This window comes from Moschus berezovskii, chromosome 18 (genome assembly GCF_049115385.1).
Source record: "Moschus berezovskii isolate FMDL1 chromosome 18, NW_MosBer_1.0, whole genome shotgun sequence".
In the NCBI taxonomy this organism is placed as follows: Eukaryota; Metazoa; Chordata; class Mammalia; order Artiodactyla; family Moschidae; genus Moschus; species Moschus berezovskii.
The window spans coordinates 45,510,178-45,536,623 of NC_142477.1; the positions used below are offsets into that span (position 1 = coordinate 45,510,178).

Genomic DNA, 26,446 nt, shown 5'->3' on the forward strand with positions numbered 1-26,446 from the left:
TCATGGATAAAATTGTCTACTCATTCTTACATCTCTGTCATCTTTTTGTTGGCATCTATTGCTAGAAAATAGTTTGAAACATATTGGTTCTTGCTTAGTAGAATAAGTGTTTTTTTTTTCCTTTTAAAACAGAAACTTGGATATTTTACAAGTTATAAGACTCTGCATTTTATTTAAACTCCCTGTTTTGCCCATTTGTTTGTTTGTCTTTTTAATGACACAGCTCCTGCAAAGGAAAAGAGCACCTTATTACTGCTCAATGGAGGTGAAGTCCGGGTTCCTCACTTGGCCTCCACTGACACCCTAGGAGGAAGCTGATCCTTGTCGTAACGGGGCAGGCACGGATGTTCTGGCTCCCTACATGGTCTTTACTGACAAGGCCATGGAGTGGCCTCTTACTGCTGAATATTGGTGAGAGTCCTGATGCTCCACTAGGCCTCCGATAACATCACCCCAGGGAAAAAGCTAGGGGACTTTGTTACTGCTGGGTGTGAATAACAATCTGGGCTCCTTCTTGGCCTTCTCTGACACCACCCCATCAGAGAAGAGGAATTGGGGTTCCTCATTATGGCCCTGAGACGGCAAACATTTAGGCTCCTCATTCAGCTTTGCTGCTGTGGGTAGGGATGGGAACATATTCTTTCCTGTGATGTTTTGGCTTCAATAGAGCAGTTTGTTTTTTTTTTTTCCTAAAAGTTTTATGTCTTGTGAAGCTGCCCCTTTCTTGGTGCTTCAACTAGAGACAGCAAGGTTTTATTGAGTAGGCTTTTTTTCCCTTAGGCGCACTGGCACCTCTGGTTTGCTGAGTTCTTTGCCTACAAATCTGGGATATACAGGCCAAAAGAAAATTCCAGAAACTTACCAGTGTGTTGTTTCTCAGATTCTGAGATCCTGACTCAGCCTTCTTTCTTCTGTTTATCTTTCAGAGTTTTCTTATGTTTGTTTTTTACATAAGCTATAGGGGTTTTTTTGCTGTTGTTTTGCTTAGTGAGAGAAATAGTGAAAGGTACATCTACTCTCTGGCAATGGAATTTTTTCATTCATTATGCTTTCTAAAAACAATGTGTAAGAATATTATTTATCTTGATTTCTGTATTTTGATCCCCTCTTAAATTTGGCAACTTAGGCAATTACCTCCTTCACCTCACCCTACTTCCACTCCTGTTTGGAAGTCATCATAGAGGCTGAAATAATTGAGAAAAACATTAATCCAAAATAATGTAAGAAATGAGACAGAAGAGTAAGACAAATAGAAAACAAATGTTACCATAATAGATTTAATTCCAAATATATTAAAATGACTAAGTAATACACAGGGGTATTCCAACATTAAGTTAAGGAAAAGAGGAAGATCCACAGTGAGACCAGGGAGGGTTTAGTAAGTTCCTTGTTTGCAATAAAAAATTTAAAAATGAGAGCAGCAATGCTTGGATCCTAAAGGACCCTTTGACAATATAAACATTCGGGAGTTTCTCCAACTTCCAGGAGAATAGTAGCCACTTCCACATCTGCATGCTAATACATTTCATATTGCTGCTATTCTAAGACCGGGCCAGAGTTAAACTTGAACACTCAAGATTTAGCAGCCACTTGGGACAATAATGCTGAAAAGAAATTTCTAGACCTGGTGTGTCATCCCCTGCTTAGCCTGATATCTTCTGTGATTTTTGCCGCCTAAGCCTGTCCTGTCTTTTTCTCAGCTCCACAGGAATGACTGAGTACGCTCCTAGTTTAAAGTTTCCAAGCCAACATTAGAGTTTAACTACTGCAAGAATCAAGGCCATCATCTACAAGCTGAGAAGCAACTAAACTGTTCTCAAGTACATACTCTCATCCTGGTTCCAACACATTGCCTGAAGGAAGAAAAGGAGGAACTAACTCCAGTTATCTGTAGCATATGTAATATATTAAAGACCCCTCTGAAAAATCTGGACTTGTCAGGATCCCTTTTCAGCTTGCTGTATCTGTGGCCTCACTGGGGATATCCCAGATTTTTAGTTCATTTTGTTAACCATAATTTCTTTTTTTGGCCGCACCATGCAACTTATGGGATCTTAGTTTCCAGATCAGATATTGAAACCCAGGCCCAAGCAATGAAAGCGCCAAAACCTAATCACAGGATCACCAGGGAATTTCCAAAGATTTCATTTTTTGACCCATAAGTATATTTTTTTTTAATTTTAGCAGCTAGCAAATAGAATATAAACTTTATACTGAGGCATAATAATGAAGATCATGTAATGAAAGCTTACTCTGTACAGGTACTAATGCTAATATAAGTGCTTCCCATGTATTATCTCATTTGCTTTTCACAACAACACTATTTTAAAGGTGAGGAAATGGAATATAGATAAAGTTAAATAATTTGCCCAAAGTCACCCTGGTTAGATCCCTGGTTGGGAAGATCCCCTGGAGAAGGGAAAGGCTACCCACTCCAGTATTCTGGTCTGGAGAATTCCATGGACTATATAGTCTGAGGGGTCGCAAAGAGTCGGACACGACTGAGCTACTTTCACCCCACTATTAAGGTGAACTAAGACTTCAGCTCAGGCTGTCTTTCAAACCAGTCTTAACCACAAGACTATCTCCTTCCCAATGTTGCCTTAAAACAGACACAGGGATATGGTAGCCAGAACTACCCTGACTTTGTCAACTCTCCTTAAGTTTGAACAATCCATTTTCACTCCAGAGAACACCTGACAATTATTAACTGACACAAAACCTGCACCACAGAGAAATGTGTTTTAACACTAACTTCATTCTTAGGTCTTCAATCTTATTATCCTTGTAGGTGACTGATTACTAAATGCTTCTGGAGGAAATCTCAATGTCTGAGAAACTGCTGTCATATAAATTCAAGGTCATGAACTTCTACCAGATCCCATTGATGCCACTGTGATATTATGTCCTAGATCTATTTTGAATCTTTCCATTCTGTTCTGTAGTAGGCAGCTTCTAAGATTGCTACCAATGATCATGCCTCCTAGGACAGGCATACCTCATTTTATTGCATTTCAGATAATTAAAACAAATAATAAGCTTAAGGTTTGTGATAAACCTGAGATGTCAGATGATGATTAGTATTTTTAAAGCAACAAAGTTATTTTTTAATTAAGGTGCCTGTGTGCTAAATCGCTTCAGTCACGTCCGACTCTTTGAAACTCCATGGACTATAGCCCACCAGGTTCCTCTGTCCATGGGATTCTCCAGGCAAGAATACTGGAATGGATTTCCATGCCCCCTTCCAGGGGCTCTTCCCGACCCAGGGATCGAACCCACGTTTGCTGGGGCTCCTGCATTTCAGGAGGGTTTTTCATATATTTTTTCATCTTCCTCTCGGTTGGATTCTTCTCTATCAGCATTTACGTTAAGATTCTCTCATCCTAAAACACAAAAACTAAAACTGGCTTGACATATCACCCTCTGCAAGTAGTCTTTTCTTTCCTCTCTCATTTTTTAATGACAGTTTGATCATTGCCAACCCGATTTATTTTCCTAACTATTCCTTAACCTACTTATTTATTCCTATACTCCCCTACCCACCATGGAACGTTCCTAATCTTTACTCAGCTTCAGCACTTTGCAGCATTTGGCACTGCTGATCATACCATCTCTTTGAAACATTGACCTCCTTGATGTCATACTCCTCTGCTTTTCCTTTCTCCAGCTGCCATACTGTCTTTTCAGGATTTTTCTTTACTGCTAAGCCTATAAACATTGATACTTCTTAGGGATAAAGTCCTTCACCCATGTCCATTCTGACGCTGTAGGCCATAAGTCCAAATTCAAATGCTTTAAGAAAAAGCCAGGTAAAAATGAATGATATTCACTGGGTCTAAGACTCTAAAAAGTGATGGGGTCTGTGGTGAACTGGATAGTTCAAATTCCATGCAGAGATGGCAATCTCTGTTTGGCTTAATCTAGTTGTTGTTTTATAGGAAAGCAGCCATATAGATTGGAATTTCTAAAATGCCTATTTTTAGGTGCAATTTCATCTTAAAAACTCTGTCAGTCAGTTCAGTCGCTCAGTCGTGTCCGACTCTCCGCGACCCCATGAATCACAGCACGCCAGGCCTCCCTGTCCATCACCAACTCCCGAAGCTCACTCAAACCCATGTCCACAGAGTCGGTGATGCCATCCAGCCATCTCATTCTCGGTCGTCCCCTTCTTCTCCCGCCCCCAACCCTTCCCAGCATCAGAGTCTTTTCCAGTGAGTCAACTCGTCGCATGAGGTGGCCAAAGTATTGCAGTTTCAGCTTTAGCATCAGTCCCTCCAATGAACACCCAGGATCAATCTCCCTTAGAATGGACTGGTTGGATCTTGCGGTACAAGGGACTCTCATGAGTCTTCTCCAACACCACAGTTCAAAAGCATCAATTTTTCGGCGATCAGCCTTCTTCACAGTCCAACTCTCACATCCATACATGACCACGGGAAAAACCAAAGCCTTGACTAGACGGACCTTTGTTGGCAAAGTAATGTCTCTGCTTTTTAATATATTATCAAGGTTGGTCATAACTTTCCTTCCAACGAGTAAGCGTCTTTTAATTTCATGGCTGCAATCAGCATCTGCAGTGATTTTGGAGCCCAAAAAAATAAAGTCTGACACTGTTTCCACTCTGTAAATAATAATAAAACACCAGGAGTTCAAGTTAATCTACAAACTGCTCACTAGTCCATCGTCCCCACAGATTCTCCTAAAACAACCTCGTCATTTCCCAAGGCTTCAACAGCCATTTTATGATAAAATTTTCCAGATCTCTAAGGTTAGCTCTCTCCTCCAAGCTCTATACAGATCCAAATGTAAAATGCCTTCCTTTTTTTTTTTTTTACCTCACCAGGTGGCTTGTAGAAACTCAATTCCCCCACCAGGGATCAGACCCACAGCCCCTTCAGTGAAGAGTGAAGTCCTAACCAATGGAGTGAGAGAGTGGAAGTCACTCAGTTGCAATCAACTCTTTGTGACTCCATGGACTGTAGCCCATCAGGCTCCTCTGTCCACAGAATCCTCCAGGCAAAAATACTGGAGTGGGTTGCCATTTCCCCTTCCAGGGTATCTTCCCGACCCAGGGATCAAACCCAGATCTCTTATGTCTCCTGCACTGGCAGGTAGGTTATCACTAGGGCAAGTCCCTAACCACTGGACCACCAGGCAATTCCCTGTCAATTTTCTAATCTCATTTGCCACCATGGTTTCATCTAGATTGCTAACCATCTCCCAACTAATCTCTACTTCTATTTCATCCCATTTAATCTATTCTCCATAGAATTCTCTTTACAAAGTAAAATTTACGATGTCACTATCCTGCTCAATCTTCAAGACTTCCCTTTGCCATCGTGAGAAACTCTACGCCTTTAACACTGTTTTCAAGGCCCTGTGGGTCTGTCCAGCAACATTCATTCCTTCAGTTCCTCAGACACTCAGACTTCATATATGTCACTAGTTTTCCTTGACCTCCAGATTATCTTATTCTGTCTCATAACACTCAGCAGTCAGCACCCAGGAAATTCACGGTTCAGCAATGTCTATTTACTCTATCATACTAAGATCAGGAAGCCAAAACCACATATGCCTTGTTCACCATTGGAATTCCTAGTCCCTTAAATAGTGCCTAGGCTTCCCTGGTGGCTCAAAACCCTGGTTCAGTCCCTGGGTTTGGAAGATCCCGTGGAGAAGGAAATGGCAACCTACTCCAGTATTCTTGCCTGGAGAATTCCATGGAGCAGAGGAACCTGGTGGGCTACAGTCCCTCAGTCCGGGGAACCACACAGTCCGTGGGGTCACAAAGAGTTGGACATGACTGAGTGACCAACATTAAACAATGCCTAGCACAATGTCGGCTCTTAATAGATGTCTGCTGAAATAGTCATCACATTTACCCTTGAAAGTGTTAGTCGCTCAGTCGTGTCTGACTCTTTGTGACCCCATGGACTGTAGCACGCCAGGCTCCTCTGTCCATGGGATTCTCCAGGAAAGAATACTGGAGTGGGTTGCCATTTCCTTCTCCAGGGTATCTTCCCAACCCCGGGATCTAACCTGTGTCTCCTGCATTGGCAGGAGGGTCCTTTACCTTCTGAGCCACCAGGGAGGCCCAGATCCCTGATAGTTCAGCTGGTATAGAATCTGTCTGCAGTATGGCAGACCCTGGTTCGAATCCTGAATCAGGAAGATCCCCTGGAGAAGGGATAGGCTACCCACTCTAGTATTCTTGGGCTTCCCTGGCGGGTCAGCTGATAAAGAATACCCCTGCAATGTGGGCGACCTGGGTTGGATGCCTGGTTGAGAAGATCCTCTGGAGAAGGGAACAGCTAGCCACTCTTTTGGCCTGGAGAATTCCATGGACTACAGTCCATGGGGTTCCGAAGAGTGGGACACGATTGAGCAACATTTACCCCTGCAGACAACTATTTAAACCCTTCCCTAATCCTTAATCCTCATCTCTCTTTTGAGAGAAAAGAATGGGTAAATCTTGACTGTCTCATTCTCAAAAAGTCATTCCCCCCACCCCCCGGAGGAATGAATGAATGACCCAGTCACGTGGGGCTGATTATGGGTCACTGGCCTCTTTAAGCACGGGACCTGGGGAATGGAGAGCAGCAGTGAACAGCACCACGTGTAATAACCCGAGCAGCCGCAGGACCTAAGTCTAGCAAACCCGCGCTGCCCGCCGAACAGAGAGGGCGGGCACCCGGGAGGAAGATCCTAGGCGGCCGGAACGTGCTCGCGCCCGTGGCCGCCGCTGCCCGCGCCGCGGCCGACCGGGTGTCGGAGCGAGCGCACGTGCGCCGGCCGGACCCGAGCAGAGGGAGCGCGCGGATACTGGCGAGGACATGGCTGGAGAGGCGCTGTTCAGGGGTAGGGAAAAGTGCGGGGCGAGTTTCGCCCCGAGAGGGGAAAGCAGAAAAGGAAAGGCTTTCGGCACTGAGAGGAGAGAGGGAGGCTCGTGAGCTAGGTAAGGCGGCCAGGCTTAGGCCTCGGGAGGAAAGGGGGCGGGGCGCGGGGGGGCCGCGGTGTCAAACACCGGAACCGGCTGCGAGTTGATGCTGAGGTCCGGCTCGGAAGTGTTCACACCTGGAGTGTGGCGCGGGTGGGTGGAAGGTGGAGCCCCACCCCCGACAAAGCCAGGCTGTAAACCGGCCTAACCCCGCCTGCTGGACTTCCTCCTCCCTGCGCGAGCGGCCTAGGCTGCGCGAGCGCCAAATCCTCTCGGTTAGCTCCGCCCCGCCACTAGAGGAGGGCGGGCAGGCGGGGGCGTGGCCCTCCCGCGCTCTAGTCTGCGCTTCGGCGTCCGCGTCAGCCGGAGTCCGGCGCCGTGACGCAGCACGCCGACGTAAGTGACGCGCAGGCCCGGGCCGCTCCTCCTTCCCTGAGTGAGTGCCGGCCCGGTCGGGGCGGGGGAGAAAAGGGAGGGCGGGGGAGGGGAGAGGCGACCCGGGAGTCGTTGTGGGCCGCGGGCCGGACCGGGTCCCGGGAAGGCGGGAGCCAGGGACGGGCCGAGGGGCTTGGCGGGCCGTTAGCTGGCCGCGGCGGCTGTAGGGTCTCCTCCCCTGCCGGACTTGCGCGCCCCGGCGCTCGGAGCCTCCGGCGCTGTGCCCACCCCGCTCCAGCTCGCGTCTCCCGACTCCAATTAGGTCAGGCTCGGAGTCCCGCGGCCGCGGCTCCGGCCCCCAACGCGCGGCGGCCGACCGGCTCGCCTTTCTTTCTTCCCTCGCCTTCCTCTCCTCTTGCCTCACCCTCCGCCTTCTTTCACGTTGCTGGGGTTTTGGTTTTTTTTGTTGTTGTTATTTTATGCTTTAGGGGTTTTGTTTCTCAGCCCGAGCTCATGGGTGTACATTATCATGCTCCTCTTTTGTAGAGCAACCGGACGGCCATGGAGGCCGAAGAGACGATGGAATGCCTTCAGGAGTTCCCTGAACATCATAAAATGATCCTGGACCGATTGAATGAACAGCGAGAGCAGGACCGGTTTACTGACATCACCCTGATTGTCGACGGTGAGCAGGGTGGTGGGCTGAGGAGCTAAGTTTGTGCCTTCAGATCACTTCCCTTCCCCCACCCGCCTTTTTTACCCACCTTCTGTAGACTACCTATCGAAAGTCTGTGGAGGGTGCGCTCTCGGACCACAGAACACTTATCAGTATCCCTTAACGGAGACCATGCTGCAGAAGGCTGGTCACGCTTTCAACGTAATCATGGCATTTTAACTTCTTGCAACCATTTGAAGTGTTCCCATTGCACACTTTAGTGCAGGATGAGGGCGTGGGTTAGGGAGGATGTCTCTGAATGTTTGGTTAGTAGATTTCTGCTGCTAAACTGCTTTGAGCAGTCAACTCACAGGAGTCATTTGGGAACGTTGATGCTTTCTAGTTTCCCAAATGGTCTTGGAGGTAGAATGTGAGAGACTGCTTTGCAGCACTGGTACCCGCTTTGGTAACCCCCAAAATAGAATGGGGTATTTACCAGTTTTGAGAGTTGTCATTACAGTGGAGACAAACACAGCTTAGGTGTCTTTTCTGTTTAGTGGAAACACACTTCTTAAGGTAAGCTAATCTTTGTTATAGGTCTGCTATAGATTGAGTTTCCTAACATTAGGCATCCTAAAGTGTTTTTCATAGCAAACACACCCAGCTTGGTGCTTATTCTGTGGCTTTTTCTTCTCTTTTCCAATGATATATAACCTTTTTGAGTTACGTTTCTGTTTAGCAGTTTCAACTGAATAGGATATGCTTTTGACTTAAAGTGGTACCTCCTGAAATGTTGTAAGATATCCTTTATAAAAGTGACTTAATAAGTAAGGCCTTTGAGGTAGAGATCTGGCTTCATGTCTAATTGAGATTCAAATTTGTCAAGATAGCTGCCCAGAATATAGTTTTTAAAATTATATTAAGAAAGATTTTAGTTTAATTTTTTAACTTGTTTTATTATACTTGATTTTTGTGAATATGATGATTTCATTTTTTTTCTCTAGGACACCATTTTAAGGCCCACAAGGCTGTTTTGGCTGCTTGCAGCAAGTTCTTCTATAAATTCTTTCAGGAGTTTACTCAGGAACCTTTGGTGGAGATAGAAGGTAAATGCTTGCTTTAAATACATTATTTACAAACATTATAATTTGATGATATTTTTTAGACAGTAATTTAGTAAAATACCATGGGAAACAGGTATGAATGGTACCTGTTAGGTGACTGGATAAATTGTTCTTTTGACACCTGAGAATTCTTACTTTTAGTAACGTGCTTGGTAAAGTGATCTTCCAGGAAAAACTTAGGTTAAATGGTATTTGTTGGTCTCTTAAACAAGTCTTTTTCCTTGCTAAAACCAGTGGTCACTGTCTTTTGAAAATGTATTAAAAGTGAATTTCCATCTCACTTAGTGGTTTTATGTTTTAGACTGTTCAAGATGCTGCAGGCCCCTGTATTAGCGTGACATGCACAGTGTGAAATGGGCTGCTATAATATGGAAAAGGCTAGGAAAGATTAACTGAAGTGACATTTAAAAGAAGTTGAAGTGGTTGTAGAAGGTCTAGAATGGAAGGGGTCATCCACTGCATAATGTCCTGAAATAGAAATTGTTATACTTGGTTTTTTTGTAATAGTCCAACAAGGCCAGGTATTATGCTGCGTTGTTGGTGTGCATTTTCTGAGTTTCACAGCTATCCTTTGAAGTAAGTTATTTTATTTCCAATTTACATATCAGGGAACAGGCTCTAAAAGGTTACTTACCTAAGGTTAACTACCTAGCAAGGGATTCAGTTTATGCTGTTCCCATGCTTTTGTTTTCTGCTACTATAATACCTAGCTCACTACCCCCAATCCAAAACTGTAGGAAATAAATCAGCTTTCTTACACAAATATGGGGTTCTTGAGTTTTGGTTTTGTCTCTCTTTCGCTATGTATATATTCTCTGTTATGAACGGGTTGCCTAGAAACAGTATTCCCTTGGAAAAATTTGGTGCCTAGGGGAGTAAGGAAGACATAGAGTTAAAAGATCTTCTTACTTTGATAATGCCAGCTTATCTCGCGTTCTAACTGGTATCCATAGATAGATTATCTTTTGGTATCTGTGATGGAGAGAGCACAGGCATAACAGAAATCCTCAAAACATACTAAAGTGAGACTCCAGGTTCCTATATGGTGTTTGTTTCTATTACAAGGCAAAGTTGCATCCAGTTACTCACCTGAGGTACGAGACCCCAGGCATGTTACTTTACCTCAATTGCATATTGGCTGCTTCATCTGAGAAGTGTGATTGTTAGTAGGCTTGTACTAATGATTAATTGAATTAACATGTGCAGAGTGCCTGGTATAGTGTTTGGTGCATTGCCAAAGTTTACTAAATTGGGGCTATTTATAAAATTTAATACCTGTTAATACCGTGCCAGATCCAGGAAATGAGAAATTGATTAATAAGACAGCCCTTAAGAGAGTTTCCAGATTTACTTCCCTGGTGGCTCAGATGGTAAAGCGTCTGCCTACAATGCGGGAGACCCAGGTTCAATCCCTGGGTCGGGAAGATCCCCTGGAGAAGGAAATGGCAACCCACTCCAGTATTCTTGCCTGGAGAATCTCATGAATGGAGGAGCCTGGTGGGCTACAGTCCATGGGGTCGCAAAGAGTTGGACACGACTGAGCGACTTCCCTTCCCTTCCCTTCACTTCCCTTCAGGCAACAGGTAGAAGAGTGCAAAAAAAAAAAATGTTGCAGGGAATTTTATTGCAGAATGGTGTAAGAAGGGAAGAAGGATGAGTGGTTTAGTAGCTTAGAGAGAGGAAGGATTTCACAGAGGAGGCAACTTCTGGGCAGAATCCTAAGTCAAAAAGTAAGTGGCCAGGGCTAGAATATGTATTGCTGGTGGAGCATGGAATACTGACCTACCTGATGAAGTAGGGTTTTTTCTTCTCAAGAATAATCACTTTGGAATTATTTCTTATATTTCTGATGTGCTATGTCCATTATAGGTACTTCTCTGATGGTGCAGATGGTAAAGAGTCTGCCTGCAATGCGAGAGACCTGGGTTTGATCTTTGGGTCAGGATCCATTATAGTATAGGACACACAACCTTCAGTATGTAAACTATTGAAAGTAAGAAGGGAACATGTAAAAACATTCTTTGTTGTTATTTGTCAGATCCAGGTTTATCAATCTGGCTCAGTGTCTTCTTAAGCCTTTAACTTTGAAATTGCTTTACTACTCTCTGGCTTGGTCACCTGGCTGTACAGAAAGCCCTGGGCACGCACTTAGAAAACCTGGGTTGTGGTCTTAGTTTTCCTGTTTGTTAGTTGTGTAACACTGAACATCTTCCTTTTTTTCTCTTTTAATTTGCAAAATATGTCAAGTAAATTTGGATGACATCATGGGCATTTTGAATATTACATTTTGACACTCTGCGATCTGTTAGAATCTCTGGAAAATGCTTTGGTTTTTGTTACTGATTTGATTGTGGTTTATTTTGTTTTGGCAGTCAACCTGATTAGGTTCATACTGCCTTGTGTGGGCTGTGCATCCAATTCCAATTTAGTTCTTAACCCCTTTGTTCTGTTCAGGCCCCAGGTGTGCCGACCTGGGTGGTAGTGCACACACAGTCCGATTCTCAGAGCCTTTGCTGTGCTGCCTCCCATTATTGCAGCTAGGCAGTATGCTCAAGATGGCATACACAGACTTAAAGGACTTTTCACCAGCTCCCCCCTGATTTTCTCTGTACTTTAGCTCCTCAGAGCTCCCTTTCCTGGTCCTCTGGCTGGAAAACTGGGAATTTAACCTCTCTGTGGTCTCCTACATTTTCTGTGATAGGATCCATTTCCTGGGTAAAATGGTGAGAGAGGAAAATAACATGAATTCTCTCCGTCTCTTCAGATGATTGTCTCTTTCCTAGTTCTCAGCCAGAGGAACTTTGTCATAGAGTTTAGGTGCCTGCTTGGTGGCAGCTAGCCACAGTTATGCAGCATTCTAACTGGTGAAGAGCTGAGAGAGGAATAAAAACCAGTTATTTTCCCACCATCACACACACTCCATCTCCTTTCCTGGTTCTCTAGTCAGTTTCTCTTGGAACTTTTTCTGTCTGCACCTACTACCCAGTTACGGGAGTTTTACTGTCATCAGGCCGTGCTATGGAGGAGGAAAAATATAAAGCAGGAAACTCACTGCTCTTCTTTGAGTTCTGTTTCTCTCCCCAGGCTCTTTGCTTCTATTTTTTCTTCAGAGTCCTTTTATATTTGCGTTAGATGTTCTGTCCAGGGTCTTTAGTTGTATCAATGGACAAGATAGGATGGAGCGTGCTTTCTTCATCGTAGCTAAAACTGGAACTCCTATCTGTATAATAGTGATAGTTCTCATATTTAGCAGCACATTAGAAACACCAGAGGAGCTTTTGCAAGTACTCAGAGCCAGGGTTTTTCTCCAGGTCTGTTCACTCTTTGAGGGGTGAAGTCCAAGCATCTGTCTTTCAAAGTCTTTCTCTAGGTCCTTGGATTTCAGGGTGTGGTCTGAGGATGCATGGTATCGCCTGGGAGCTTGTGAGAGCTGTAAACTCTGAGGCTGTACCCTAGTCCTACTGAATCAGAACAGAATCCTCAGATGACTCCTTTGAACAGCAAAGTTAGGGCAGCACTGCCCTAGGATAAGTCCAGTATGCAGCCAGTGTCGAGAACCACTGCCTTAGGGTTTTGTAAAAGCAATCATATATAAAGGGAATTTAAACTGTAATATGTTCTATGAGTATGAACTGTCATTAGATGCAAGCTGAGCCAGCTCTCTCTCTGCTTTTTCTGTCTTTGGTGAAGTGAGTTATCTTTGAATAGGACTACAGGTTCACCTTTGACTTAAAATTGTTTTTTCAACTGAAAAGCATCCCAGCTAAGCTTTGTGACTTAGAGTTACACCACATTACATCTTCAACAGACATTGATTTCCTTGTTTGGAACACAACCTTCTCCTAAACCGAGCTTCCAATTTTCCAGATCCATTCTTTACTTCCCCTGAAATCACAGATCCATAAGCCCCTAGTTTCTCTCAAACAGCAACTCTGTCCAAAATTTTAGCTCCTAATAACAAGAATGAAACACGCAAGGACATGTTCATACATTCTATTTGAGTAGGAGTTTTCCACTAGTTGGGGAATTCTATAAGACTCAAGAAATTCCAGAATGCCCTCCACCCCTCAACATTTTGCCTCTTTCTGAATGGGAAAAATGACCCAGGTTAAGGTGTTTGTAGTAACATTTTTCTTAGATACCTTGTTTAAAAAATTGTTTTCTCTTGCACACTTACATTATGAAAGGAGTAAGGAATTGAAAAAATGGGCTGAAATTTGAAAGTTAGCCTACTAGTCCTGATAGAGTATAAAATATTTTTGCAGGGCTGTGCATTACCTACCGACCCTTCACTTACCTGGGCAGGTGTTATAAAGGTGTTGTAAGTTTGGTTGCTGTTAACTAATTAGTCAGGTCCGTGGTTTATTCCTGGGACCAGTTTTGGACTGGCCACCTAAAGAAGCACTTCGGTGCTTGTAAAAAAAACAGTTCACTACCCCAGTTGTGGTTCTGGAGATGAGGAAACCATGCTTAAGTCACAGGTGACTCTGATTAACCAAGATTGGGAGCTAAATCCACAAATCCTTGAAGGTCAAATGTTTCTTGAAATTACTTTTAGAATTTCCTAAGGTAGTCCAATATGTATATTCCACAGTACTCGCAGTGGGGCCTGGGGCAGTATCCTATAACCAAATAATAATAATCCAATGTATTATTAATAAGCAACATAGCTTATTAAAATTTACTGTAAGTGGGATAAAGATAAATAACCTCATGTCAGTTCAGATCAAATTTTGCTGCCACATTTATTGGAAACTTTTGGTTTTAAGAGATATGGGGGACTTTCAAAGTATGAGTAAGAGATTGCAGTCCCATAGTGAGTGAGACTGTGGGTATTCACACTCTTCCAGGCAGGAATATTTCTTAGCATCATCCTGTTCAAAAATCTTTATTATGGACTTCAGAGCCAGACCATCTGGGTTTGATTCTAGTTTTATCATTTAATAGCCATGTGACTTTGGCAAGTTACTTAGCTTTTCTGTGCCTCAATTTCTTTAAAATGGGGATTATAATAGTACTTCATAGGGTTGTTACGAAGATTAAGTCAGTTGATAATTTGTATTTAGAGGTCTGCCTGATATATATAGTATGTATATATGTGTGTGTTTAATTAAAAAACAAAATTTAATTCCACTTTAGGAAAAATTTGTACATCATTTATAGGAAAAATTTTTGATTCACTTTTAAATGTTTGATCAAAACATCTTAAAAAAAGGAAACAAAATCTAGTTGTCTGTTCCTCAGGCTACTCTTGAATAACATGGTCAAAAGACAACCAGGAGAGGGACTTCCTGGGTGGTCTAGTCGCTAAGATTCTGTGCTCCCAATGCAGGGAGCCCAGGTTCAATCTCTGGTTCAGGAACTAGATCCCACATACTGCAATTAAGAGCTTGCATTCATAATGAAGACTGAAGATCCTGTGTGCCACAATTAAATATTTTAAAAAAAAGACAAGAGAAAAAAGACTAGGAGACCCAAATAAAATTAGCCTTCAGTGAATCCAGTTATTTTTAGTTGCTTATTTGGTAGCATGTAACTTGGTCAATTTAAGTCTGAATTTGGCAGTAAGGAGTTCATGATCTGAGCCACAGTCAGCTCCTGATCTTGCTTTTGCTGACTGTATAGAGTTTCTCCATCTTTGGCTGCAAAGAATACAATCAGTCTGATTTTGGTGTTGGCCGTCTGGTGATGTCCATGTGTAGAGTCTTCTCTTGTGTTGTTGAAAGAGGGTGTTTGCTATGACCAGTGCATTCTCTTGGCAAAACTCTATTAGCCTTTGCCCTGCTTCATTCCGTATTCTAAGGCCAAATTTGCCTGTTACTCCAGATGTTTCTTGACTTCCTACTTTTGCATTCCAGTCCCCTATAATGAAAAGGACATCTTTTTTGGGTGTTAGTTCTAAAAGGTCTGGGCTTCCCTGGTGGCTCAGAGGTTAAAGCGTCTGCCTCCAATGCGGGAGACCCGGGTTTGATCCCTGGGTTGGGAAGATCCCCTGGAGAAGGAAACGGTAACCCACTCCAGTATTCTTGCCTGGAGAATCCCATGGACGGAGAAGCCTGGTAGGCTACAGTCCACGGGGTTGCAAAGAGTCGGACACGACTGAGCGACGTCACCTCACCTCACCTCTAAAAGGTCTTGTAGGTCTTCATAGAACCGTTCAGCTTCTTCAGCATTACTGGTTGGGGCATAGGCTTCGATTACTGTGATATTGAATGGTTTGCCTTGAGTTAAACAAGGCTGTAGTCCGTGTGATCAGATTGACTAGTTTTCTGTGATTATGATTTCAGTGTGTCTGCCCTCTGATGCCCTCTCACAACACCTAGCATCTTACTTGGGTTTCTCTTACCTTGGGCGTGGGGTATCTCTTCATGGCTGCTCCAGCAGAGCGCAGCCACTTCTCCTTATCTTTGACGAGGGGTATCTCCTTATGGCCATCCCTCCTGACCTTGAATGTGGAGTAGCTCCCTTATGATTATACAGTGGAAGTGAGAAATAGATTTAAGGGACTAGATCTGATAAATAGAGTGCCTGATGAACTATGGATGGAGATTCATGACATTGTACAGGAGACCACGATCAAGACCATCCCCATGGAGAAGAAATGCAAAAAAGCAAAATGACTGTCTGGGGAGGCCTTACAAATAGCTTTGAAAGGAAGAGAAGCAAGGAGAAAAAGAAAGATATAAGCATCTGAATGCAGGGTTCCAAAGAATAGCCAGGAGAGGTAAGAAAGCCTTCCACAGCGATCAGTGCAAAGAAATAGAGGAAAACAACAGAATGGGAAAGACTAGAGATCTTTTCAAGAAAATTAGAGATACCAAGGGAACATTTCATGCAATGATGGACACAATAAAGGACAGAAATGGTATGGACCTAACAGAAGCAGAAGATACTAAGAAGAGGTGGCAAGAATACACAGAAGAACTGTACAAAAAAGATCTTCACGATGAAGATAATCACGATGGTGTGATCACTCACCTAGAGCAGACATCCTGGAATGTGAAGTCAAGTGGGCCTTAGAAAGCATCACTACAAACAAAGCTAGTGGAGGTGATGGAATTCCAGCTGAGCTATTTCAAATCTTGAAAGATGATGCTATGAAAGTGCTGTACTCAATATGCCAGCAAAGTTGGAAAACTCAGCAGTGGCCACAAGACTGGAAAAGGTCAGTCAATCCCAAAGAAAGACAATGCCAAGAATGCTCAAACTACCGCACAATTGCACTCATCTCACACGCTAGTAAAGTCATGCTCAAAATTCTCCAAGCCAGGCTTCAGCAATATGTGAACCGTGAACTCCCAGCTGTTCAAGCAGGTTTTAGAAAAGGCAGAGGCACCAGAGATCAAATTGCCAACATCCACTGGATCATGGAGAAAGCAAGAGAGTTCCAGAAAAACATCTATTTCTGCTTCATTGACTATGCCAAAGCCTTTGACTGTGTGGATCACAATAAACTGTGGAACATTCTGAAAGAGATGGGAATCCCAGACCACCTGACCTGCCTCTTGAGAAACCTGTATGCAGGTCAGGAAGCAACAGTCAGAACTGTACGTGGAACAACAGACTGGTTCCAAATAGGAAAAGGAGTACGTCAAGGTTATATTGTCACTCTGCTTATTTAACTTCTATGCAGAGTACATCATGAGGAACGCTGGGCTGGAAGAAGCACAAGCTGGAATCAAGATTGCTGGGAGAAATATCAATAACCTCAGATATGCAGATGACACCACCCTTATGGCAGAAAATGAATAGGAACTCAAAAGCCTCTTGATGAAAGTGAAAGAGGAGAGTGAAAAGGTTGGCTTGAAGCTCAGCATTCAGAAAACGAAGATCATGGCATCTGGTCATATCACTTCATGGGAAATAGATGGGGAAACAGTGGACACAGTGTCAGACTTAATTTTTGGGGGCTCCAAAATCACTGCAGATGCTGACTGCAGCCATGAAATTAAAAGACACTTACTCCTTGGAAGGAAAGTTATGACCAACCTAGACAGCATATTAAAAAGCAGAGACATTACTTTGTCACCACAGGTCCATCGAGTCAAGGCTGTGGTTTTTCCAGTGGTCATGTATGGATGTGAGAGTTGGACTGTGAAGAAAGCTGATCGCTGAAGAATTGATGCTTTTGAGCTGTGGTGCTGGAGAAGACTCTTGAGCGTCCCTTGGACTGCAAGGAGATCCAACCAGTCCATTCTAAAGGAGATCAGTCCTGGGTGTTCATTGGAAGGACTGATGCTAAAGCTGAAACTCCAATACTTTGCTACCTCATGTGAAGAGTTGACTCATTGGAAAAGATCCTGATGCTGGGAGGGATTGAGGGCGGGAGGAGAAGGGGACAACAGAGAATGAGATGGCTGGATGACATCAACGACTCGATGGACGTGAGTTTGGGTGAACTCCGGGAGTTAGTGATGGACAGGGAGGCCTGGCATGCTGTGAGTCATGGGGTTGCAAAGAGTTGGAGATGACTGAGCGACTGAACTGAACTTGGTCAAGTTACATTGTATTCTGTAGTGCTTTACAGTATTCAGATTGTTGTCAGGCAATTTGAAGATGAGTTTTCTGAGACTCAGATGTTCTGACTTGTCCCAGATTGCACAAGTCATGAAGAGCCTAGACTAAAATTTCAAAGTTGTGACTTCCTGCGTGATATTTTTCCTTACACCGATAGAGGATGGTGGATATTCCACCAGCTCTCTTACTGTTCTCTGGGAGGCTACATTCAGGTGTATAAACTACATTTTAAGAACATAAAAATATGTATATATTTTTGGCTGCTCCAAGTGCCTTTTGGAATCGTAGTTCCTAGACCAGGGATCTAACACCACATGCCCTTTGCAGTGAAATCTTGGAATCTTAACCACTGGACTGCCAGAGGACATTCTTGTTGTGTAATTGTGCATATTGTATGCAGTTTGATCTTAGGCATTTCTTAGCATAAAAAAGCCTGTAAAGAGTTTTCTCTTTGTTCCTGTCAGTAGCTTTTCATACCTCCCACTAGGAGACTGAAACAATATTACATAGCATTGAAGGGCTCAGGGCAGTATAGTATCATTTTGGGCCAAAATCTAAACATAGAACTTGTAAAGAAAGGTTGGAATTATGGAAGCTTAATTCTAAAAATGGCTTTAGCCTTTATTTTTACCAAATTTGTGTGCTTTCATTTTAGGAAGCCTTGTGTTAGATACTGTGAGGTGAGTTTAGACAGAAATTCTCTTCAAGTAACTTGCAGTCAAGGGTTGTCTATGAATTTTAACTATCAGACTAGGTTCAGCGTTCAGCCTGAGGGAAGTATTAAAGAAGGTTCATTAAAGACGTGACATTAAAATTGGGCCCTCAAGGGTCATAGAATTTGTCCAGAAATAAAGTGATTAAGCAGTCAGGAAAGGAGGGTGTTAAAGGCAAGGAAGTGCTTAGAAAGTGAAGGGTTTGTTTGAGGATCAGTATATAATGTCAGCTTGATACATTTTAAAATTTGGAAGGGAAAAATAGTGGTAAGTAGAAAAATAATGTAAAGGACCTTGAAATAAAGGCAGAATGGTACTGAACTTTATTTGCTAAACTGTGGAAAGCTATTGATAATTTTGGAGCTGAGTTGACACAGAGCTCCCTGGCAAGAGGGAGAACTTCTGATGTAATAGTTAGCCCGTTTGTGTATTTGCATGATAGATTTTACTGTTCTGTAAAAACCTTAGGAAATCTTTGGGAAAGATCTTAAAGTAATTTGCTAGTTAGTGTTGAATTTTGCTATGATTATGCTGTAAATGAGAATTCTGCCCAGAAGTTGACTGCCAAAATGACAAATGCTAATCAGTTTTCAAACACTGGGCTTCTTTTTATTCCCATTACTAAATGTTATAAGATTTGAATCAGTGTGAATACATGTTAATGCACATCCTTTTTACAGGTGTTAGTAAAATGGCCTTTCGTCATTTGATTGAGTTCACATATACAGCAAAGTTAATGATACAAGGAGAAGAAGAAGCCAATGATGTATGGAAAGCAGCAGAGTTTCTACAGATGCTAGAAGCTATCAAAGCCCTTGAAGTCAGGTAATTACTTCCTTAATGAGGCCCAGATAGTTACTTTCAGTCATGTTTACCATGACTGTTAGTCAAGAATTTATCGTATGTATCATGTCATAAAGAACTGATAGTTTGAAATCAGGAATATATTTAAGGATCTGTAAAGTTCTTGGAGAAGGAAATGCAACCTACTCCAGTATTCTTGCCTGCGAAATACTATGAACAGAGAAGGCTGGCAGGCTATAGTCCATAGGGTTGCAGAGTCTTAGATGACTAAAGCGATTAGTTTTACTGGTTACTGATTGTTCTTTCCCTCACACTCGATTTCTTGTCCTTACAGTAAAAACTGTCCTAATATTAACAAAGGTAGCATCTTTTATTTCTAATTAAATAAGGCATGCTCATGCTCAGTCGTGTTCGACTCTTTGTGACCCCGTGGACTATAGGCCACCAGGCTTCTTTGTCCATGGAATTTTTCAGGCAAGAATGAAAGAGTGGGTTGCCATTTCCTTCACCAAGGGATCTTCCTGACCCAGGAATTGAACCCATGTCTCTTGCATCTCCGGCATTGGCAGGAGGATTCTTTACCATTGCACCACCTGGGAAGCCCCAATAAAGTAAAGGAGGGCTACGCAATTTTTAAGTTCTCTGGGTTCCTATATACTGTTCTGTGGAGTCAAGTTGTTAATTATTTGTACCAAGACTTATTCTAAAAAATGCATGGCTTACAGAGATTAACATGGTATTGTTTAAAAATAAGTGAGAAAGTTGGTGAAGATACAAGAAATAGGCCAGGTGAGGTGATAATCAGTGAAGTTAGAAATATGGTGGCAAAAATACATGCCGTTTGAGTCTGTACTTGCCAGATAGGCTAAATGTAGTTCTGAGTTCTGAAGCACCTAGTATAAAAGAGGGCTTCCCTGGTGGCTCAGCTGGTAAAGAATCTGCCTGCAATGTGGGAGACCTGGGTTCAATCCCTGAGTTGAGAAGATTCCCCTGGAGAAGGGAATGGCTACTCACCCCCAGTATTCTGGTCTGGAGAATTCCATGGACTTGATAGTCCATGGGGTCGCAAAGAGTTGGACATGACTGAATCTCAGTTACATTATTTATGGTTGTAGGATGAGAACAAATCAATTGCTTAGGAGCCATTCTTGGTATTAAAACACACAGTATCTCATAGGAAATTATTAGGAAGACATTGAGTGGTATCATGAATAAATACTTCAACATCTTACATAATGAATAGTGGCACTGTAATGAGTGATAAGAACAAGAGCTCTGGAGACAGGCTGCCTTGAAAATATGCCCGCTCTGCCACTGTGTGGCCTTAATGAAATTACTTCACCTCCTGTCAGCTGTGCAGTTTCCTTATCTGTCAAGTGGGGACAATAAAGGACCTTTCTACATAGGATTGTTTGTGAGGGTTGAATGAATGAATGAATGTAAAGTGCTTAGCCTGGAGTCTGGCATGTAGTACTCTAAGTGTGAATTACTATTGGTGGTATCACCTGGCTCTGTTTCTTAGGACCCTCGATTTAGGTCATTGGTAAAACATGAAGGTGAGGTTTGCTAAAAATCAGTTTCACATGGGACAAAATGGTTTAGTCTGACTCAAAGATGTGGTTCAGTTAGATGTAATTTAGAATAATTTAGAAGTAATTGAACTGTAGTTATCCAAAAATACTTTTTTTCCTAATGAGCTTTTAATTAGTTTGGTGACAGAGTTCAGAATTAGACTTTTCTGATAGGAGCTTGGTGTGTGTATATTCTCTGGTGACTAGCATCTGGCACATGGTTTGTGTGCAGTAAACATTTATGAATGGATGAATGGTGCATGCTGATTAAAACCAGGCCAGCATTCTTCTGCAGAGAGAGCTGAGATCTGGATGGCAAAAATGAAGGTGTGTTGTGGATATGTACCTAATTAGATCATACTGTGTTAAAGTGGAGGTAGATTCGGCAGCATCAGATTTCTGTTTAAATCCTGTATGAGAACTCTCTGAAAACATGTTCTGTGTGGTCCCTTTGCTGCTTGGGGTAGTGAGTAGCATCTCACTATAGGGTAAGTCCTGAGTAGCAGAACATCGGAACATATTCTCTGACAATGGACATAGTTGGATTTGGGAGGCATTTAACTGAGTTTATGTGTCTAGTCAAAGGGTAAGAATAGCTGGGTACAGCCATTTAGAACCTTTTAGAAGATTTATTATAAGACTGAGATCCTTACGGTAATTACAGCCATCAGCACTTGCCAAGATAAATGTGTTGGCATGTTGAATTGTTGATGAACCAGTTATACATGGAGTAAGGTCTTAAGAGTTCTTCAGGAAGATAGCAGTATTACATATTGGCTGTTTTTAATAGGTTATGTGTATGTCAGTATTCTACAGTTTAGGAATAAAAACTGCATAATTTTGTTGTGTTTAAGTCAACCGGCAACTCTACATTGAGAAGCTTATTGTATAACTATTGTTTATTGTATGTCTTATTGCAGATAGAGAAGGTGAATAAATGCTCTTCTGGCATTTGCAGTATGCATGTATTTTTGAAATACAGTGGTAAACTTTTTGAATGGCACTGGAAAAGATTCTAGGACCTTATTTTTCTGAAATTGCATCATTGTTTTTATTTAAAACTGTATGAGAAGGTTCCTGTTACTTGTTAGGAAGCAGCAGTTGCCTTGTAGATGTTTTCTTCCTCAGCCATTTGAAATATAATTCATATATGGTTCACTCATTTTACTATAAAGTTTGAAGTTTGTTAATTGTACACAGTGGTGTGACCACCACCACAAACATTCCCATCTCCCTATGTTTTCTTATGACTTTGCAGTCAGCCCTGATCCCCAGCCCCAGGCAACCAATGATCTTGATTTTTATCACTGTGGCTTTATCTTATTTAGAATATCATATAAATGGCTTCCTATATTGTCTAGTCTTTCATGCTTGACTTTTTTCACTTGGCCTCATGCTTTAGAGGTTTGTCCATGTTGTTGTGGGTTCCTTTTTATTGCTGACTGTTATCCCATTGTCTGAATATACCATCTGGGCTTTCCTGGTAGCTCACATGGTAAAGAATCTTCCTGCTGTGCAGGAGACCTGGGTTTGATCCCTGAGTTGGGAAGATCCCCCAGAGAAGGGAATGGCAACCTCCAACCAGTATTCTTGCCTGGAGAATTCCATGGACAGAGGAGCCTGGCCAGCTACAGTCCATGGGGTTGCAAAGAGTCAGACATGACTAAGTGACTAACATACACCATCTGTTGATAGACATTTAGATTTTATTTTCATTTTTTGGCTGTTATAAATGAAATGGCTGTGAATATTTGTAGGTCTTTGTATCTATGATTTCGTTTCTCTCAGTAAATACCTAGAAGTGGAATAGCTGGGTTGTATGTGTTTTGTTTAGTTTTTTTTTTTTTTAAAGAAACTGCCAAACTGTTTTCCAAAGTGATGTGCCATTTTATATTTCTAGCTTGTAGTGTGTAAGAGTTCCAACTGCTTCACAGCCTTACTAATACTTGATATGATCAGATATTTATTTTAGCCAAGTTGGTAAGTGTATAGTGGTTTTAATTTGCATTTCCCTCATGGCTAATGATGTTGAGCCTTTTTCATGTGCTCTTTTGCCATCTGTTTATCTTCTTTGGGATATCTTTTGCCCATTTTTAAAGCTGGGATATTGTCAAGAACTGTGACAGGTGTGAGATTTTACCCTATTTGCAAGCTAATAAGTTGGCATGCCACAGCTTTATGGATGCTGGCAGAAGACATGAAACTCATGAGTCAGAAAGGACTTTATTTATCTCACAGCATACAGAACAGCCTGAAGTTCATGTTCATATCAGTTTTTCTTGCCTCCATACCCCGAGCTCCATGCAGAATAATGCAGTCACTTTGCTGTGTACTGTGCTCCCAGTGGTTTACATCACGGTTGAGAAACTCTGGGCTTTAGGAAACCCAGATCTTTTATAACAAGTTGCAAGCAAACCTGCCCAGGTTTTTCCCCAGAGGGGCCATTATCTTTATTATTCTGGACAATAAATAATTGTCCTCCATTCTGGAGGTAGAAAGGATCTATTTTGTAAGGTAATTTGCTATATAGACAACTCAGAAGACAGAACAAGACTGGCCTTACGTTTGTGTATAAGATTTGCAGAAATCTGAGGGATCCATGGAGAATTTTCTTCCACAGTATGTTTTTTCTGCACTCTGCTTCTGGTGAATTTTCTCATGAGTATGCTACTCCGTAACCACTTGGACTAATCTGACCAATAGGGAACTTGGACCAAGTCCATGTAGTTTTTCTCACACTGGATTTAATTAAGGCAGCTGTTTCAGCAGAACTCCAAGTAGTGGGATATGGCCATCCCGCAGTGCTAAGCTTAACAGTGCACCCACTCCCCTGAGGTCCTGCACTAAGCCAACTGAGTAAATCCCTAGAAAGCCGGGTGGCTTTCTCCTTTAGTTTCCGTATTGGCTTTTCCACTTAGCTGTAAGCATTAATCTGAGTATAGCAAGATGTTTTAGCAATTGCGCAGTCTCATTATTGGTCCACAGGGAGGACATCTAGGGCAAGTGTAGCCTCCGTAATAACCTTGGCTAGTGATTTGAGGCCAAAATGAATACCTTCCAGAGCCCAAGTGGTATCATTGATCACATTGTGTTGAGTCAGGCACAAATTTTTTACCACCTTTTTATTTGAGTAGCCTCATTTTGGAGAGATATATGGTCATCTGAGAACTAAATTGATAAACCAGTGGTGTTTCCTTAAACATTGGATGGTGTCTTCTTCCCACCGAGAACTGCAAGGCATTTATAGAAAGGAAAGGAAGTTAGTACCTGACTTCATACAAGAAGTACAGTCCTTGGAACACATAGGTGCTTTTGGAATAAAGTGTTGTTTACAATTTGTTTGTGCCCCCAAAGTGGGATGACCTTCTTAAGTTGGCTCACAGGTTGATGTTGTCACCAGCATGGCCTCTCCTTTTCCCAGCTCAGCTTCAATGATTGTGTCTAGGCCTTGTTTTTGGAGAGAATGTCCAAGGGCAGCCAGTTTAATCTGTTCTGTTTATCATGAGCACATGGATGCCAGCTCAGTGGCAGTCAGGTGCCTCATGAACTGAGCCTCAGCTTTGGTAATGGTGGTGAGCAAGCATCTGATGTTTTTGCATGGGACACATAAGTCTTGGCCGTCCCCTGCTCTTTGCAGAATTCTTCCTGGTCAAGTTGAGATGGTAATTGAGTTGTCAGAGCTCTTGGCGTGAGACGACAGATCGAGGAGTTGCAAGTTGCAGCACTTGAGGAGACCTGAATGAGAGCCTTTTCCTACCTGAGGAAGACTCAGAGCAGTCCTGAAGGACAGAGATCTTTAATGTCCCTTCCTCCCTTGTACCTCCTGGAGTCTACGAGGTTTTCTCTCCAGGTTCCAGGGTGGTGGTTCTCCCTCTACCCCCTCAAAACCAGTGTGTGCCATTCTAGTAGCTGTAACTTAACCCCATTTCCAGTTCTCTCCTTCTCTTACCCTGACCTTTCATCTGGAGTGGTCAGGGACACAAGAACATTTTATAAAACTTAAGATACCTGTTATGTCTTCCACCTTGGGTCATGAGGACCAGTCTAAGAACACTTGGCAAGCTGTATATTCACCCAAGTAGTCGTCATGCTTAGGCTCTAAGATGATGTCCATTCCGTAAGAGAATCCAGATAGCTGAACTGGAACTAAGTTTGAATCTGCTAGGCCCACTTTTGACCAGGCTGACCCCAGGTTGCCATTAGGCAAAAGGAAGAAGATCATGTCTAAGACTGGTCACAGCGGCCCCTGAGTTTCCACTGAGGTTTATGTAACTTCCCCACCCCATTTGCCTTGATTGTTATTGCCCAGGAGGCAGCCAAAAACAGATGATTCTGGGGTTAGTGGGATTTGATGACTAAACTGCCTTCCTGGATTTTTGGACGAGGCAGAAGTGAGGGAAATAGAGTCAGAAAGTTTTTTGAGTCAGTGTTTGAGAAAGTTGTTGCAGTTCTCTGCAACACCAGGATCTGGATGGTAGAAAGCTTGAAAGGTTTAACAGTACCTTGACTAACAGCTGATGGAGTAGCATTTGGTGCATCAGTATCAGACTGCAGATGGTCCAGAAAGCTAAACATATGACACAGCTTAGTTTTAAGAGCCCTATGGTGTGGCCAGAACCAGCTGCTCAGACTTGAATAGCAACAGCATACTCTGAAAAAGTGTCAGTAGTTGAGAGGCATATAGCCCTGAGATGGGTCGAAAGGTCTAGTGTAGTCAGTCTGCTGGGAACAGTTGGAGACAAGGTGTCCTGTATGATTTGGCCTCATTCACCATAAGACAGGCCAACTTTTGGCCAGTGTCACAAGTCTGACATGCTGTAGTAACGTCTCCATCAGAAGCATAGGGTCCTTGACTTTTTGCTCAGTCTCTGATGGTGGATGTGTCACCATGTTCAGAATAATGTGGGACCTAGGCGGCGGTGATGGAAGTCTGGGCAGTGTAGGTTGATAAGCAACTTGATTCCGGTTGGTATCATTAGAGAACAGGCCTTTACCACGAGTATCTAAACTACTTACTCAGATGGTTGGATCAACCGCTCTTTGTCTCCATGGTTTTGACCCTCAGGATGGGTGTCTTTAATCTGCCAAGATTTCCAGGTCTCCTAGACAGCTTGGCCATTTGCAATAGCCCAGGAGTCAGTAAAAATATCTCAAGGTTCATTGTGGACAGTGTCACCCAGAGTGACTAATATAGCCTTGAGTTCTGCCTTCTGAGCAGAACAACCATGTCCACTTTTGGTTTTGCATAGTTGGTGCTGAGCATCTGGCAGCTCAGTGAATACCATCAGCCTTCAGCTTAGCTAGGCCACCAGTGAATGAAAGACCCCATTGATCTAGTGGCTTTCTTTGGGCAGCAAGGGTGCTATCACTTTTTCATGTAAAGCCAAGAGTTTAACTGCTTTCTTGAATGTAACTATTTCTTTGTGACCAGTGAGACTTGTTGGGCACCTTTTACCTTGATAGTCATTAAGTTTTAGTTAACACTCCCAAATGGCAGTATCAGGCTGGAGAGCCTCAAAGGTTCCATGGGTCAGGCATCACTTTTAACAAGAATCAAATAACAGCCAACCCTTTGTCAGAGTGAGTGTACCTCATAGCCATGTCAAGGAATTGGCAAGTCCAAAATCCAAGGACTGTCTTTGGGTGGAGACAGCCTGCCATTAGCAGAAGCAGCTATAATCTGCAAAAAGTGTCAGTCTCAGAGACTTAGAGCTCAGAGAAGTCATTAGAGTAGGGGGTCCCTGAAGGTA

General features: G+C 42.8%; 1 protein-coding gene across 5 annotated transcripts in view; it reads left to right on the forward strand.

Moving 5' to 3' along the window:
- Window positions 1-6,598: 6,598 nt before the first annotated feature.
- The window catches only part of ZBTB35 (zinc finger and BTB domain containing 35), a 31,321-nt gene continuing 11,473 nt past the window's right edge, over window positions 6,599-26,446 (forward strand). Inside the window, exons 1-4 of one of the 5 annotated variants that reach the window (XM_055422102.2) lie at window positions 6,599-6,955; window positions 7,859-7,997; window positions 8,972-9,073; window positions 19,002-19,146. In XM_055422102.2, the coding sequence (XP_055278077.1) occupies window positions 7,874-7,997; window positions 8,972-9,073; window positions 19,002-19,146 (371 nt within the window). In that variant the 5' untranslated portion in view covers window positions 6,599-6,955; window positions 7,859-7,873. Of the gene's footprint in view, window positions 6,956-7,274; window positions 7,374-7,408; window positions 7,635-7,858; window positions 7,998-8,971; window positions 9,074-19,001; window positions 19,147-26,446 lie in introns of those variants that run through there. The other 4 variants (XM_055422105.2, XM_055422104.2, XM_055422103.2 and 1 more) reach the window with 4 other exon arrangements.